The sequence below is a fragment of the Stylophora pistillata genome, chromosome 13 (assembly GCF_964205215.1).
Source record: "Stylophora pistillata chromosome 13, jaStyPist1.2, whole genome shotgun sequence".
NCBI lineage: Eukaryota > Metazoa > Cnidaria > Anthozoa > Scleractinia > Pocilloporidae > Stylophora > Stylophora pistillata.
Window position 1 is genome coordinate 23,487,908 of NC_142531.1, and position 15,030 is coordinate 23,502,937.

Sequence of the window (15,030 nt, forward strand, 5' to 3'; positions counted from 1 at the left end):
CCCACCCCCACTCTTAAGAGTTAAATGGTCGGCCCCTAATATAAGTACACGTTACCTAACCCTTTGACCTCTAAAGAGTGACTAGCATCTAATATCCCCTTACAGCTTCTCCTTACAGTATCACCCCTGAATCAAACCTGAAGGTAATGAGAATAGAGGAAATGATCATTGAGTAAAGGTGCTTGTAGCGGCCGCCTTTACCGAGTAATAAAGGGACGCGAGAAAACTGTAGTGAAGCAACCACAAGTCTAACAAATTCAGGCTGGTCCGTTTATGTAAGGCTTGATAGACGATAACTTGATTAACACAAACTAAAGATTAACAACAGTTCGATCGAAATTCAACCATACTGACCGTCAAAAGACTGTTAGGTTCCAACACAAAACATGAGCGTGTTCTTCCTTAAATTCTAGCTACATCAAGATTTTTGTCACGTTCCTGAAGCGGCTCTGAGTCCATGGTGCGAATCCAAAATACCCGCATAAAGAGTTCACGTGACGTAACAAAACTAAAGCTGAGAAGGCGTTACAATGCTCATGACTGTTTTACAAACTCTCCTTGATAGCACCCGAGTGAATGTGTACAAAACAGTATGGAGAATATGCATACCAATGTTAGGGTGTCAAGGGTTACTCTAGAGGTTGTCTGGCATTTTATTGCATTTCACTACAAACATGAGGCTTATTTTGTGCACCCCGTCAGTTCTAAAACCTCCAAATCTAGCAAAGCTCAGGTCCTTGTTGAAACTCTATGCATCAAGGAAAAACTTAAGATCTTAGGTTTGGTTTTTTCAAAAATTTTATTGATTGTTGATTGTTGCACCATTTAAACATCAGCAATGGTCACTTCAACTTCAACACCAGGCTCAATACTGATGGATGTCTGAATAATGATTGGTCAAAGAAAATATATCAATATCAGGCAAACATTTGATTGAAAATACATTACATATATCTTATTAACCAAGCACGAGGGCCGCACTGGGAGAATATCGGCCTGAGGTCTTGACAGTACGGACCGAGCGCAGCGAGGTTCATACAAAAAAGGACAGTGCAATACTGAGAGAATACTGACCAGCAATAGAGCAATTTGATTGCCTGATTTTAGTTATTGGCCCTCTGACTGCCCTCTGATTCGTGTAATAACGGTAAGGTATTACCCAGGGTTTCATTAGTAGCCAGCTACTAGAGGTCTAGCACTGCATTTAAGAGGTCTTACCACTGTCTGTTTAGCTCGTAAGATTACTCTTCAGTTTGGTATTCCCTTTACAGCCCCCTTTACAAGCACAGCCACCTATAACGCCATCAGCAGCTACTAATAAAAAATACTTATTTAACCCTTCTCCTAACAATGCTTCCACAATATCAAGAAGACAAGCAATAACTATGAAGAAAAAATATCAACTAGGGAATTATATTGGTTGATCAGATACCAAATTCTTCAAAGTAACATCATAACAATTGTATGAAAGAAAGTAGGGAGAGTTATAAATGAGATCTCAGGAATCGAAGGGTTAAGCCCCTGGGTAGTACCATCCAGTCATGAGAAGCATGTTGTGCTCACATTGATTAATGAAGACAAAGGCTAACAAAGAGATTGCTGCATTCCTCAAATGCATACAAACACAAGAATAAGTAGTACAGATATACCCAAACTAAACATAAGCACAACACTGCTTCTGCTATGATTGCACTTGATGATTGCACCTAATTTCAAACTTCACTTGTATCACTGATCTTATCTATGGAATTCATGCGGTTTTATCTATTTATTAATTTTTATATTGTGTGATTGTAAATTGTTTTGATAACAGAAGGTCCATATCAGCTATTTTTATTTGCCTTAATTTAACCTGCTATACCAAATAAAGTGTATGTATGAATAAATCAGCCCTTACACAAAACAATGTACATTCTGAGAAAGATATCTTTTGTCTTATCATGAGTGTGGGACAAAGAAAAAATTCTTAGTCCTAATGAGGAATCAAACCTCAGACCTTCCATTACCATGCTCTGATGCTCTACCACTGAGCCATGGAGACCCTACGGGGAGCAAGACCCATCAAAACAAAAATTACATCAACCTCATCTTCAAAAGAAAAAATAAAAAGGTTAAGGATACAATTTGCTTGACGATCTCCGATGGACTGTGAAGATCAATCAGTCGCTTATGGATCCTCATCTCGAACCTGTCCCAAGTCTTGGAACCCTCTCCACAAGGAGTCTTACGGGTAGTAATCTTCAGGTACTTTGTTGGCATTCTGACTGGACCCTTGACTTTCAGCTTCTTGTCCTTGGCTCCACGGATCAGATCAGCGCAAACTTAAGAAAAGTAGAGAAGCTTCAGATTAGAAACTAACAAACTAGAAGGTAAGAAGTTTTGTAGTGCATGATAAAAGATAAACTAAGAAGAATTAACCTTTTCACTGCCAAGATCTCATTAGAAATTCCCCTCACTGTCTATCATACAATTCTTATGATGTTAGTTATGGAACTAAAATAGCACCTTCTATATTTATTAACATTAATAACCTACTGTAAACTATTCATACTTTAATTTATTTTATTTCCTTCATTGTTACTCATAATCATATACTTGTTTGAACCAATTTCACTTTTCTAAATTAACAATATTGTAGTCTCCTTGTAATTTTTATTTCCAACCTCCTTGATATATTTTAATATTGTCTACAACCACCTGACTTGATTAGCTTTGCTACATTTAGGTGGGTATTTCTTTAATTTTTTTGTATTTAATTACTTCTTCTTAAATAAATATATGATAAGTTTGGTAGAATATCATATATTGTAAGGAAAGATGGTGAAAGAAATAATGGACTAGGTTTGGAGAGTTTGGTATTGGATCAACTGACGACCCCATTAATTTATTCATATTTTTCTTTATTCTCATTACTTGTCTGCTTGATATTATATTGAAGATGCAAGGAGAAATTTTACCTTGGTCAATCATGGGTGTGAAAGGATAGAGATGGCTCATACTGCTTATATCTAAAATGTTCTCTATACTTTCCCCAAAATGAGCAAACGAGAGATGTGACAATGGATAGGTCAGGAGAAATTTTAAAAAGGCTTCTGAAGCAACTAATACTTGGGCACCATGAAAGCTTTTTTAACCCCCCCCCCCCTTCTACACCAAAAAAAAAAAAAATTTTTTTGGTCATATATTTTGGTTAAGTAGCATAGCAGTACAAAATAAACTTGTGCTTGAATGCCTGTGATGGTTTCAGTTTGAAATATTGTAGGATTTTCACCAAAAACTAAATGCACACTAAAAACATTTAACAGTAAAAAGGACCACAGTTCAGAAACATAATGATGACCAAAATTTTGACTCTTTGTAGGTTCTTCACAAGCCCCTTCCCACGGGGTTCTGAGAAATGAATAAAAGGGGTAAGTTTCTAAAGAAACTATGGTACTGCGTCCATAAGGGTAACAAGGTAATTTGGTTATAACATTTTGAGCATTGGCCCTTTGTCAGATTTTTAAGAAATATATGTTTACTAGAATTTTAGAAAATACCATGGCAACCTTTAACCCTTCCTTCCCCAAACCAACACACCACAAGAAGGAGTTAACACTAGTACTCACCCTTTTCCAAACTTTTCACATTGCGACTGGTGAGAGTGATACGAATCCTGTGGATCTGAGCCTCTTCTTCTGGTACAGCACTTTTTTCCTTATAGAGAGACTAAAGGGTGAAAACAAAATCAAAACTCTAGCTTACTACATCCAATTTGTGGTTTGCTACCTTGCCTCCTAAACATTTCATTGTAAATTATTCCCTGAAGTGAAAGGCTTGTCATTACTGATAACCTGTTTCTAGGATAACACGTTAAAAAATAGAAAAGAGAAATTGCATGTTATTAATTTCAGAAAGTTTAAGTATTAAAATATCGGTGATATTTCATTGTATCAAAGGCATCCCAATTCTGTGACTTAAAAGGGGAAAAGGAAGTTGATTTAAAGAACCAAAGTTTGAAAAATCAAGGGTTAGTTTCAAAGGTTTCAGAAGCAAAGCGAATTTAATTTTGGCCTGAATAATGGAGAATTTCAGCAGATGATTCAAGATATTCAAAACATTTATAGTACACGTCTTTCATGACTGTTTCTTCACAACTTGGGGAAAGATTTGCCATCTTACACTTTAATTCAAAAAGGTTATGATTTCGTTTAAGAGTTGTCCCCTTGATCCAAGCAAACTTATTGTGTACATCCAAATTTAAAATAAAATTTTTTCAGCTGATATGATAGTGTATATCAATGACTGATGGTTTAAAGTTCTCATTTCGCGAGCAGATCTTATAAGGTGACACTTTCCAACACTGATATGAAACTAGAATGTTGTCGACTAAAATGAAGGATCTAACGAATTATCAGCTATAAATTTTTTACTCCGCCATAGCTTTGAGCTTCATTTCTCTCTGTTAAAAGGTTCTAACCTACCATGCTTAAAAATTGGCCGACTTATTCTTTAATGAACAGCGGTGAGCCAGAACTCCGTAACAAAATGGCGGAGAAAGAGGAAGAGGAGACACGTGGTGTTGATTTATACCGCCGGTGCGTCAAGAATCCTGGGTATTCACCCCAATACCTCTCAGCCTATTGCCACAAATAAAAATGGCGGAAAAGCTTCTCTGGTTGCTATGTCCAACATAATAGTTATATTACCGCATTCATTAGTTGCTGCGATTTTGAAGAGGATGACACGCAGTGTGAAAGATTTGCGAGAACTCATCAACGTCTCCCGATTGTCATATCGCGATGATGATGAGGAAGAGGAATTGTATTACAGCAGTAGTCCAGAATCACTCCAAGATTTTGGTAATATTCCACTCGAAGTCTCGCAGCCTGTTCTTCCAAAGAGAAATAAGGATTTGGAACCCTTATTTATGAAAGGAAAGCCTGGGAGTCCTCCATTAAGCCCTGGATCTTCAGGTAGAGGGTCGCCATTACCGCCGATTGGTGCCTCGTCAAGTGCGAGCCCATCTTCTTCCGGGCAGAATTCACCAACAGCTCGCTCCCAAGATGCAAGCGTCGATTGTGGGGCCCGAAAGAAGGATACTAAACGACAGAAACCTAATTTTGACTCTGTCCTTCTTTACATGGACGCCACTATAGTCAGTGATTGGCTAACAAGAGCGAACACTTCAATTAATCAACTAACCTCGTGGCTGCATTTTAGTGACAATTTTATTCAATTTGCCCACTTTTGGCTGTCTGAAATGCCAAGATCAAAACAAAGGGAGCTAATAGAAATGGAGTTCACCATTTCACTGGAGGAAATCAAATTTGCTTTTGGAGCTGGCTTGGAAGGTGGATCTGTTTCAACTCAAGATATTGATTCCTTTGCCAGATCTGTGTTTTGGGAATACCCAGAAAAGTTTCATAACTCGGAGACTAAGGACTTTTTCCTCAAAATTTTATTATGTTTGTGTTCTGGAAAGAAAAACACTTACCGTGCCCTTCTCTCGGATGTTCAGTGTTCAACATCCAACAAGCAGTATGTGCAACTCATATTAGCAACAAGAGCATTTGCAGTTGTGAACATATGCTCAGGTGTGCTGGAATTTTACAAGCAGGCTTTTAGTAGAAGTAGCTACGAAGATGTTGCAGAAAATTTGCTTGTCAGTAAAAATCTTGCTACTATAGCAACTGAATTTGCATTCCAATCTGTGCGGAAAGACCTTCCAGATGTCCTTGATTATTTATTGCGGAATTATGGTTTACAACATAATACCCTTAAAGACAGCAGTGGTAAAAGCCTTGTTTTTGTATCTGTTCTCAGTGGCAAAGAAAACATCCTGAGTTATCTACTGAAGGTAGTAAAGTGTTGAGTGTATTGTTATTGCTGATATTTCAAATACAACGAATGTATGAAATTCATATATCTGAACTGCAGTTATAGAAACATACTTGTGCACGATCCTCGCAGTAAAGAGCACTATTTAAGCAACAGTGAAAAACAGACCTGGATCATGCACAAATACGTTTCTATAACTGCAGTTCAGATATATGAATTTCATATATTCATTGTGTTTGATTTATCATCTTACGGGTTTATGTCAGACTAACTTGATGACCTGCTCCCAGTTGGCTTGTTAGCTCAATTGGTAGAGTGCTGCACTAGTATCGCAGAGGTCAGTGGTTTGAATCCCGTACAGACCTGAATTTTTTCAGCTCTGATTTTCACTATTGCTTAAATAGTGCTCGTTACTGCGAGGATCATGCACAAATATATTGCTGATATTGTTGTAATGGCTCACATTGATCATTGCGAAAGCATTCCGGAGAGAAGCATGTTAGGAAATAGATGTGTTTGTTGTTGCAGCTAGCTTTTTTAGATTTACAAGGTTGCAAGAGAGGATGTGTCTAGATCAAACAAGCGCTGTCAAGGAGAGAGTATTCAAAAAGAGGAAGGAACATACTGTCAAAGCCAGGGAGGGTTGGTATATTGTAATTTAAAGAGAGGAGGGGGGAGGAGAGAAACCTAGGCCTGACTGGTCATCTTGTCCTGTTAGGTTGAAACCACAAGACTTCACCTTGAATATAAAGACACAGAAATCAGGCTGGCAATTAAAAATTCACTTATCTGTCTTTCTAACCTTGGATTTCAAATTTTATTTTTGTGTTTTGTATTTGAAAGCTGAATCCAAGAGTGGATATCAATGAAAAGGCACCTTCTGGGAACACCCCCCTTCATGCCGCAGTGAATACAGGTAATATCACCATGGTGAAATTGTTGATTGATACTGGGGCAGATGTCAATGCTTGGAATCCTGAATGTGAAGGAGCAACACCACTTCACCTTGCCATAATGAGTGGTAAGTACAGTTAGTTAATAGGGACTTTATGCAGTCAAGACAGCAACGCCACAGAAGATGTCGATTAAAAAATGAGTTTCTACTTTTAGTTAGAATTTCGAAAATGGCTGCATGTGTTTACCGTCTCATAGGGAGCCAGACCTCAAACTCAACATAACGCATAAAAGTAGTGTTGAGTGCCATTTGCCACTGCGGTTTTGGTTTGCAGACGACGCAAATTTTGGTGATTTCACGTTGTTGTTTTGCAAAGGACGGCTTAGAAACGTACAAAGTTTTAAAACGCACGTGCTGGGCTATTGTTCTGCCAATTAGATCTATTGTTTTTCCACATTCTCGTTGCCATAGCTGTCGTGGTTTCCTTAAAGTCCCTATTCTATCATCAGAAGAATGCAAAAATTAGCCAGCTTCAGAGAGACTGAAAACTAAGTTCTCAAGTAGCCCTCATTCTACTTTGTTTTTTTTGTATTTTCATGGGAGGGGAGAGCGAGGCTTAATTACCAACTGCTGTTTAGGAAATGAGATCCCCCCTCCCTCACAGGAGAATATCTCAGAAACATCAAAGACCACATCCAATAAAATGGTGGAAATTGAGCCAAGGGCAGGGCATCAGTCACATGTGCACCAATGGAACCAGTCAAGTTGTTTAGTGAAATCCAATTTTGCTCAGACACAACCCATTTTTGGTCTAAAAAAAAACCTCATATCTCAATAAATCCCCCCCCCTCCACCCCATGTGTAAACTAGAGGAAAAAATGTTGAGCCATTCAAAGAGTTGACTAGAAAAATGTTATAGTTGATGGGACGTCCATTGACTGGCTATTACTTTGAGTCCTGTGCTGCAGTGTCACTTTAAAATGAGTTAGCCTCTCTCTAGCTGCTCACCCAAAAAATACCAACCCCTCCCCCCCCAAAAAAAATGTTATAGTTGATGGGACGTCCATTGACTGGCTATTACTTTGAGTCCTGTGCTGCAGTGTCACTTTAAAATAAGTTAGCCTCTCTCTAGCTGCTCGCCCAAAAAATACCAACCCCTCCCTCCCCCCAAAAAAATGTTATAGTTGATGAGACGTCCATTGACTGGCTATTACTTTGAGTCTTGTGCTGCAGTGTCACTTTAAAATGAGTTAGCCTCTCTCTAGCTGCTCACCCAAAAATACCAACCCCTCCCCCCCCCAAAAAAATGTTATAGTTGATGGGACGTCCATTGACTGGCTATTACTTTGAGTCCTGTGCTGCAGTGTCACTTTAAAATGAGTTAGCCTCTCTCTAGCTGCTCACCCAAAAATACCAACCCCTCCCTCCCCCCCCAAAAAAATGTTATAGTTGATGGGACGTCCATTGACTGGCTATTACTTTGAGTCCTGTGCTGCAGTGTCACTTTAAAATGAGTTAGCCTCTCTCTAGCTGCTCACCCAAAAAATACCAACCCCTCCTCCCCCCAAAAAAATGTTATAGTTGATGGGACGTCCATTGACTGGCTATTACTTTGAGTCCTGTGCTGCAGTGTCACTTTAAAATGAGTTAGCCTCTCTCTAGCTGCTCACCCAAAAAATACCAACCCCTCCCCCCCCAAAAAAATGTTATAGTTGACGGGACGTCCATTGACTGGCTATTACTTTGAGTCCTGTGCTGCAGTGTCACTTTAAAATGAGTTAGCCTCTCTCTAGCTGCTCACCCAAAAAAATACCAACCCCTCCCCCCCCCCAAAAAAAATGTTATAGTTGATGGGACGTCCATTGACTGGCTATTACTTTGAGTCCTGTGCTGCAGTGTCACTTTAAAATGAGTTAGCCTCTCTCTAGCTGCTCACCCAAAAAATACCAACCCCTCCCCCCCCAAAAAAATGTTATAGTTGACGGGACGTCCATTGACTGGCTATTACTTTGAGTCCTGTGCTGCAGTGTCACTTTAAAATGAGTTAGCCTCTCTCTAGCTGCTCACTCAAAAAATACCAACCCCTCCCCCCCAAAAAAAAAATGTTATAGTTGATGGGACATCCATTGACTGGCTATTACTTTGAGTCCTGTGCTGCAGTGTCACTTTAAAATGAGTTAGCCTCTTTCTAGCTGCTCACCCAAAAAATATCAACCCCTTCCCCCCCCCCCCCCAAAAAAAAAAATCATGGCTGTCTTGTAGGTAGTAGAAAGTGCCAGTAAATTTAATTACAGTTTTTGTTTCCACTTCTTGAGATAGTTATTGCCTTTCCCCAGGTAATGCGGAAATGGTCTCGGTGATGTTAGAGGCAAAATGTGATCTGGGAGTTAAGATGGGCATCCCTGCTACTGTGACACCCATGAGCTTAGCTGAGGATTTGGGACTCGATGACATTGTTGAGCTCCTATCTAAATTCACAGTATCCAGATAAGAAGTTCTACCTCAGAATATTTGCTTTTGCTACAGCAAGGATTGTTGAATAATGGTTAGATTTGACCTTTGGGTGTGAAGTAGAAAAGGGGAGGCTGTTGTAAGGCTTGCCTCAGGAAAACAAAGCTACTGCTAGCTATGTTATCTACAGAAAGCAAAAGACACCTAAGATTCATTCAAGTGTAGAGTATCAAGAACAACTGCCCTCAGGCTTTTTTTTATATAGATATTTCTTAGAATCACCCACATTTCCTTCCAAAAATTCTGAAAAAAATTTCTAAATATCACTAGGATTCTATGAAAGTATCTTGCAAAGTATCACGAAAGTGAACATTGCTGTAGTATTCTATAGTTGTCACTCTCATTGGAGACCACATCTCTCATTCTTTTGTGTATTCTTCCCTCTTCCAAGTTTCCAAATTGAGTGTTGGAGAGGTTTTGAAAGTAGGCTTCACAGCCTGTCCCCAGAGTCACCATGGAAAAAACTTGTACAATGCTTCTGTTTCATGTCAATAAAAAAGTGACCCTTGAGATTTGATTGTTTTCAGTTTCCACCTCACTTATTTGTTCTTCCACAATTAGCTGTCCTTTTCGTGAATCTGCCCCCGTCTTGAGCCTCTTCATCATGTCGAGGTCGAAGATGGGCGTGGTCGTCCTGCTCTGATCCTCAGTCTCCAACTCATTTTGTTTTTCTTCTTTGAATTTATTATCTAAACTGGAACATAAACCATCTGGTTAATTTTTCTTATTCCTCAATTTAACCAAAATTTTCCTATAATCCTATGCCTATGTCACGTTAACCCTCGCCTAAAGGCTCGGACTAAAATGACTCTGACTCGGGCCCAAAACTTATTGTGCCCATAAACATAAACTCTATTGTTTTACATACGTCATATGCAGGTGAGAGATCTTTGGAACAACATGGCTACTTCTGAACAATGTGACACGTTTATTGGCTGGGACCCAGTTATATTTACGCTCTTTGGCGTATTTTAGTCATTTCTTGTGTCACTGTTAAAGCGAAGAATATCGTTTGTTATTACAGGGTTTTCGTGTTTTTATCTGCAGCGGTCTAAGCTTAGAATACATACGAATGAAAACTGTTTTCTCACCTTTCTAAAAACTTCACGCACTCTTCGTGCCCGTAAATCTGTGCGACTCGTTTAGGCATGTCTCCAGTGTTGTCCTTTTTTGTTACGCTGATCCCATTTTCAACGAGAGCCTGCAATATTTCCACGCTGCCATGTTCAGCGGCGCAGTGAGCTGGCGTCCATCCTCCTGCCATGCGCATCTCACCATCGGCACCATGTTCCAAGAGCTTCTCGACACACCTCAAATGACCTTGATGTAAATCACAGAAACAAACGTGTAAGACGTGGATTCGATGAAAACTGAATAGTTCTTTAGGGACTGTCCATACTCAGATTCAGGAACAAGTTGATCATTTGCACCTTTTTTGGAATCAAAAGAAACTATTACCAGTGCGTTACTGAGATTGCGAACGGCGGTGTACGCTAATGCTAGTGCCTTAGTGGAAACCAGCCTAATCGATCAATTCGAAGCGGCAATTAACTACACAATGACTGTGAATATATGAAAATCATTTATGTGAACTGCGGTTTTAAGAAATGTGTATGAAAGCGATCTCTGCAGTAATGAACAATTCTTAGGAAGCAGTGAAAATAGGGCCTTTCATATACAATTCACCACCCATCAGAAATCTTTAGATTTAGTAGAAGGGTTAGATTTTTATGTCCTGGCTAAATTTGTCACCTCCCTCCTCCCAACGAATCACTTAGCCCGTTCCGTAATGTCGAGTAGGTGACTAAGTGTAAGAAGATAAGTAAGCGCTCTGAGATATCTTTTGGTGATTATAGACATCAGATCTCTCTGCGCATTAATACATACTGTTAGTGTGTCGTCGTAATTCAAAGAGCTCCCATGTCGAATCGCATACATGTTTCCAGAATGTCTCGTAAGGAACCGATAGACAGCTCATGACTTACTTATGCTAATGATTCAAACATTCACGAATATTTCCTTGATGTTTCATTTCTTTTTAAGTTATTTTTACCATACCTGCAGCGGCTGCCACATGGAGAGGTGTCCTTTTGCCCCAGTCCCAGTCTTCCCCGTCTGCATCTGACTCACCGCTTAGCAGCAGGTATTCAACAGTTTGGGCATCACCAACGGCGGCGGCCTCGTGTAGATCCGTCATAGGTGACGTAGGTAGGTAGGTAGGTAGGTAGGTAAGGCTTTATTAAAACACGGAAAATAATCAGTTGAGTATTACAAGTTAAAAACTAGAACTATTTACAACTGCTTTACATGATTGCCGTGTTGGAATCCGATGTGTTGGATACCTTCTTCAGATTTTGCTCAAATTGGTCAACAGATCCGACATTTTTTAAACTATCGGGCAATTCATTCCATAACGTATATTATTAAAAACTAGATCATTGGATAATGCAATTCAAGACTTTTTATTGGCTTAGCCATTATGGTATATCAGCCAATATACCATAATCTACAAATATGGCAAGCGTACGTGTCAGCTTAAAATTAAAAGGGAGCTAAAAATTTAATAAACTTTAATAATTTAATTTAACGTTTCTAATAAAACAATTATTCCACTCGCGCTTGTTGGATATGAGATGATTATAGCCAACGAGGCGCGTAGCGCCTCGTTGGCTATAATCATCTCATATCCAACGCGTCATATCATCTCATATCCAACGCGTCATATCATCTCATATCCAACGCGCGCTCGTAGAATAATTGTTGAATAGGAGAAGCTACGTTTTAAATAATTGGTTCTCGGTTTCGACAAGAACCACGTGATAGCTACCTGGCCATGGTTAACACCCATGAAAGACATTTCGTGCAAGATAATCTCGTGATCAATGGTGGCGAATGCCTTAGTAAGGTCAGTGAAAACGACGCCATTTAGTAACCTACCATCGATGTCAACCGACCAATCATTTGTCGCCATAAGTAAAGCCATAAGAGTACTGGGGAGTTCACCTTTGAATTACCGTGTTCCAATGTTCAGATAGTTGGAGCGATAAGTGTAATAGTTAGTAATCAACCAATCGCTGATTAATTGTCTCTCAGTCAGTCCAAATCAGGCGGCCGGTCGCTCAGTAGTCGGTTAATCGATCAGTCTGTCATTTCATCAGTAGGGAACTTAAGCAGTCAGGACGGCAACGCCACGGAAGACGTCGATTATAAAATGAGTTTCTACTTTTAGTTAGAATTTCGAAAATGGCTGTATGTGTTTACTGTCTCATAGAGTGCCAGACCTCCAACACAACATAACGCATAAAAGTAGCGTTGAGTTCCAAATGTAAATTAAAATAATTTGCCGCCGTGGTTTCGGTTCGCAGACGACGCAAATTTTAGAGATTTCACGCAGTTGTTTTGCAAAGGACGGCTAAGAAATGTACAAAGTTTTAAAACGCACGTGCTGGGCTATTGTTCTGCCAATTAGATCTATTGTTTTTCCGCGTTCTCGTTGCCGTCGCCGTCGTGGTTTGTTTAAATTCCCTAGTAACTCAGACTGGCAGGTAGTCTGTCGCTGTGCATGCAGTTCGTTTCGAGTCAGCCAGTTAGTCGGTTAAGTCAATCAGTCTCTCTGTCTCAGCGTTTTTCCCTCAGTTGGCTAGTTGTCTCATTCACTCCGCTTTGGAAATCAATCAATCAGTCAATCAGAGAAAAATTTACCGCTCAAGGTTCTGAAACAGGGCTTACATGGCTTTTTATATTTTGGCCGAATTTTACTGTCGGATTCGAGAACACTCAATTGCAAAACCTTGTTTCTCACAGAATTTTCATCCGCGCACTGTTTTCTATGGAAATCCTTCACGCGCGCGTAGCTAACAAAGCAGCTGAATATGCACTTTTATCTCCGAGGCGGTACTTTATGAAATAAAACGTCTCGACTAACTTTCAACTACTGACCGTTAATAGTAACTTTACTTAATTAAAAAAAAAAAAAATAACTGCTAAGGTACACGAAGTAAGGCTTTACTTGTTAGGCAAAAGTTTCTTTGGTTGAAAAACCATGTTGAAGGAGCAAATAAAAAGGCATTATTAAAGTAAATTGTAAACAAATTTGTTTTCAAATTTCGAAAGAAAAATGAAATCCAAGCAACATTTTCGTTCTTTTTCCATACTGACTTGGATTTATACACCTCGCTCTCTTATTTATCGCATCACATCCATCGACATATTTCCTCTTGAATGCTGGTTGGAGGTCAGCCAACTTATTTGTTCATTTAGCGTTGTTTCTAGACACATCGCAATTAATAAAATTCGAGAAAAGAAACGTTGACGTATGAATTAGACTAAATCTATTCCAAAATTCAAATTTTCCATTTTCCATTTCATTAAAATAAATTACAAAAAAATCCACATAGGGTTTGAAAAATTCACTCTTGTTCATCTCATTTAGATTAATTTTCGTCGTAAAACAGTCTTAATGCGATTGAAATTCTAAACGCGTTACATATCACCGGCCAATTTTAAGTCTTACCTCACCTTTCACTATATTTCTAGAGCTATTGAATCCTATGTAGACTTTCATCTGATCTTTCCACAGAATATAATGATAATTTCATCCCACTTATATGATGTAAAAGCTGCAGGCCAAGGACTACATTCTTTCTCCGTTAAATGACTCAAAATTTCTGTGTGAAATTGCCATTACCCTCTAAGCCGAGGCGGAATCCTGCAGAAGCTCAGCGTAACATTGAAAGGCAATTTATATATTAGTACCAAAACGACACGGCGCTTTTTTTTTTTTAGTACACAGTAAGCTGCTTCGTTGTGTCAACATTACAGAAATCAATAGCAAAGAGGAGAAATTAACATATGAAAATCCCTCTTGTTTGCCTTGACAAAATACACCTGCTCAAATTGATTCATGCGCATTCATTAAATCACGCTGAAATCGATTTATGCGCATAAAGAATCACGTCGCGAGGATCCGCAAGCTATAACTATATTTTAACTATACTTTGCGATCTAGTTTTAGTAGTCTTTCTAGATACAAGTCTGTAAATTAATGGACCCGGCCTCTCGCCCCCAGACCAGGTACATGCGTCAGCCTCCGACAATCCCTAAGTTTTGTTAACGCTACACATGATGCTTTTAGGAGTTCCTCTTTTTCAAACTTTATTTTCTAAACTGTGTGAGACGCAGTGACTACATAGGTCTTGTTTAAAGTCATATAAAGAAAAGCGTTTTAAAAAGGGACTATGTTGAAAATTACTTGGAGTGATTGGAGACCAAGAAGGGTTCCTGGGAGTTCTTGCTTGTTTGTTTGTTTGTTTTTACTATAGAAACGTAGAGACCACTTTCATAAATGGCTGCCGGATTAATATTCTTTTGTTTAAATTTAAATTAGCCCTTCTGGCCTTGCTTGAGATAATGTATTCTTTTGAATTTTGTACTGGAGAACGAGGCCAGAAGGGCTAATTTGAATTTAAACAAAAGAATATTAATCCGGCAGCCATTTATGAAAGTGGTCTATAGTGAAATGTTTTTAGCCGTGGAATGCGAAGCGTGGAACGACTATTGTTTAAACATTCGTTCGGAAAAGAAGACGTGATTGTATTCAGTAATAAAAATGGCCTGTTCAGTCCAATAATTGCTCTCTTAAGAAACACTTTTTTTACGACCGCTTTTATGATCAACATCTCTAACGGGGCTTGACAATGGATAATGCATCCTATTATATGTCGGTTTTTCCTAGTTTCGAGTCTAAAACAGACACGCGTTAAGATGAGATTGCAAGCGCCTAATCGGTGAAATATCTCTCTTAA

At 39.0% G+C, this 15,030-nt stretch overlaps 3 protein-coding genes across 4 annotated transcripts; 1 reads left to right on the forward strand and 2 right to left on the reverse strand.

Moving 5' to 3' along the window:
* Positions 1-780: 780 nt before the first annotated feature.
* Positions 781-4,614, reverse strand: LOC111330130 (small ribosomal subunit protein uS10). The gene is made up of 4 exons (XM_022934933.2): positions 4,464-4,614; positions 3,609-3,708; positions 2,122-2,321; positions 781-882 (listed from the first exon to the last, which is right to left on the reverse strand). The coding sequence occupies exons 1-4, from the start codon at positions 4,464-4,466 to the stop codon at positions 826-828; spliced, it is 360 nt and encodes a 119-aa protein (XP_022790668.1). The 5' UTR covers positions 4,467-4,614; the 3' UTR covers positions 781-825.
* On the forward strand, positions 4,613-9,736 carry LOC111330128 (uncharacterized). The gene is made up of 3 exons (XM_022934929.2): positions 4,613-5,839; positions 6,664-6,841; positions 9,052-9,736. The coding sequence occupies exons 1-3, from the start codon at positions 4,664-4,666 to the stop codon at positions 9,204-9,206; spliced, it is 1,509 nt and encodes a 502-aa protein (XP_022790664.2). The 5' UTR covers positions 4,613-4,663; the 3' UTR covers positions 9,207-9,736.
* LOC111330129 (ankyrin repeat domain-containing protein 66) lies at positions 9,389-14,077 on the reverse strand. Of its 2 annotated transcripts, none has more exons than XM_022934931.2 (4): positions 13,740-14,077; positions 11,285-11,460; positions 10,318-10,546; positions 9,389-9,920 (listed from the first exon to the last, which is right to left on the reverse strand). In XM_022934931.2, the coding sequence occupies exons 2-4, from the start codon at positions 11,421-11,423 to the stop codon at positions 9,710-9,712; spliced, it is 579 nt and encodes a 192-aa protein (XP_022790666.1). In that variant the 5' UTR covers positions 11,424-11,460; positions 13,740-14,077; the 3' UTR covers positions 9,389-9,709. The 2 variants fall into 2 exon arrangements, with proteins under 2 accessions (XP_022790666.1, XP_022790665.1); XM_022934930.2 differs by having other exon boundaries at positions 13,745-14,076.
* Between the last annotated feature and the right edge of the window lie 953 nt (positions 14,078-15,030).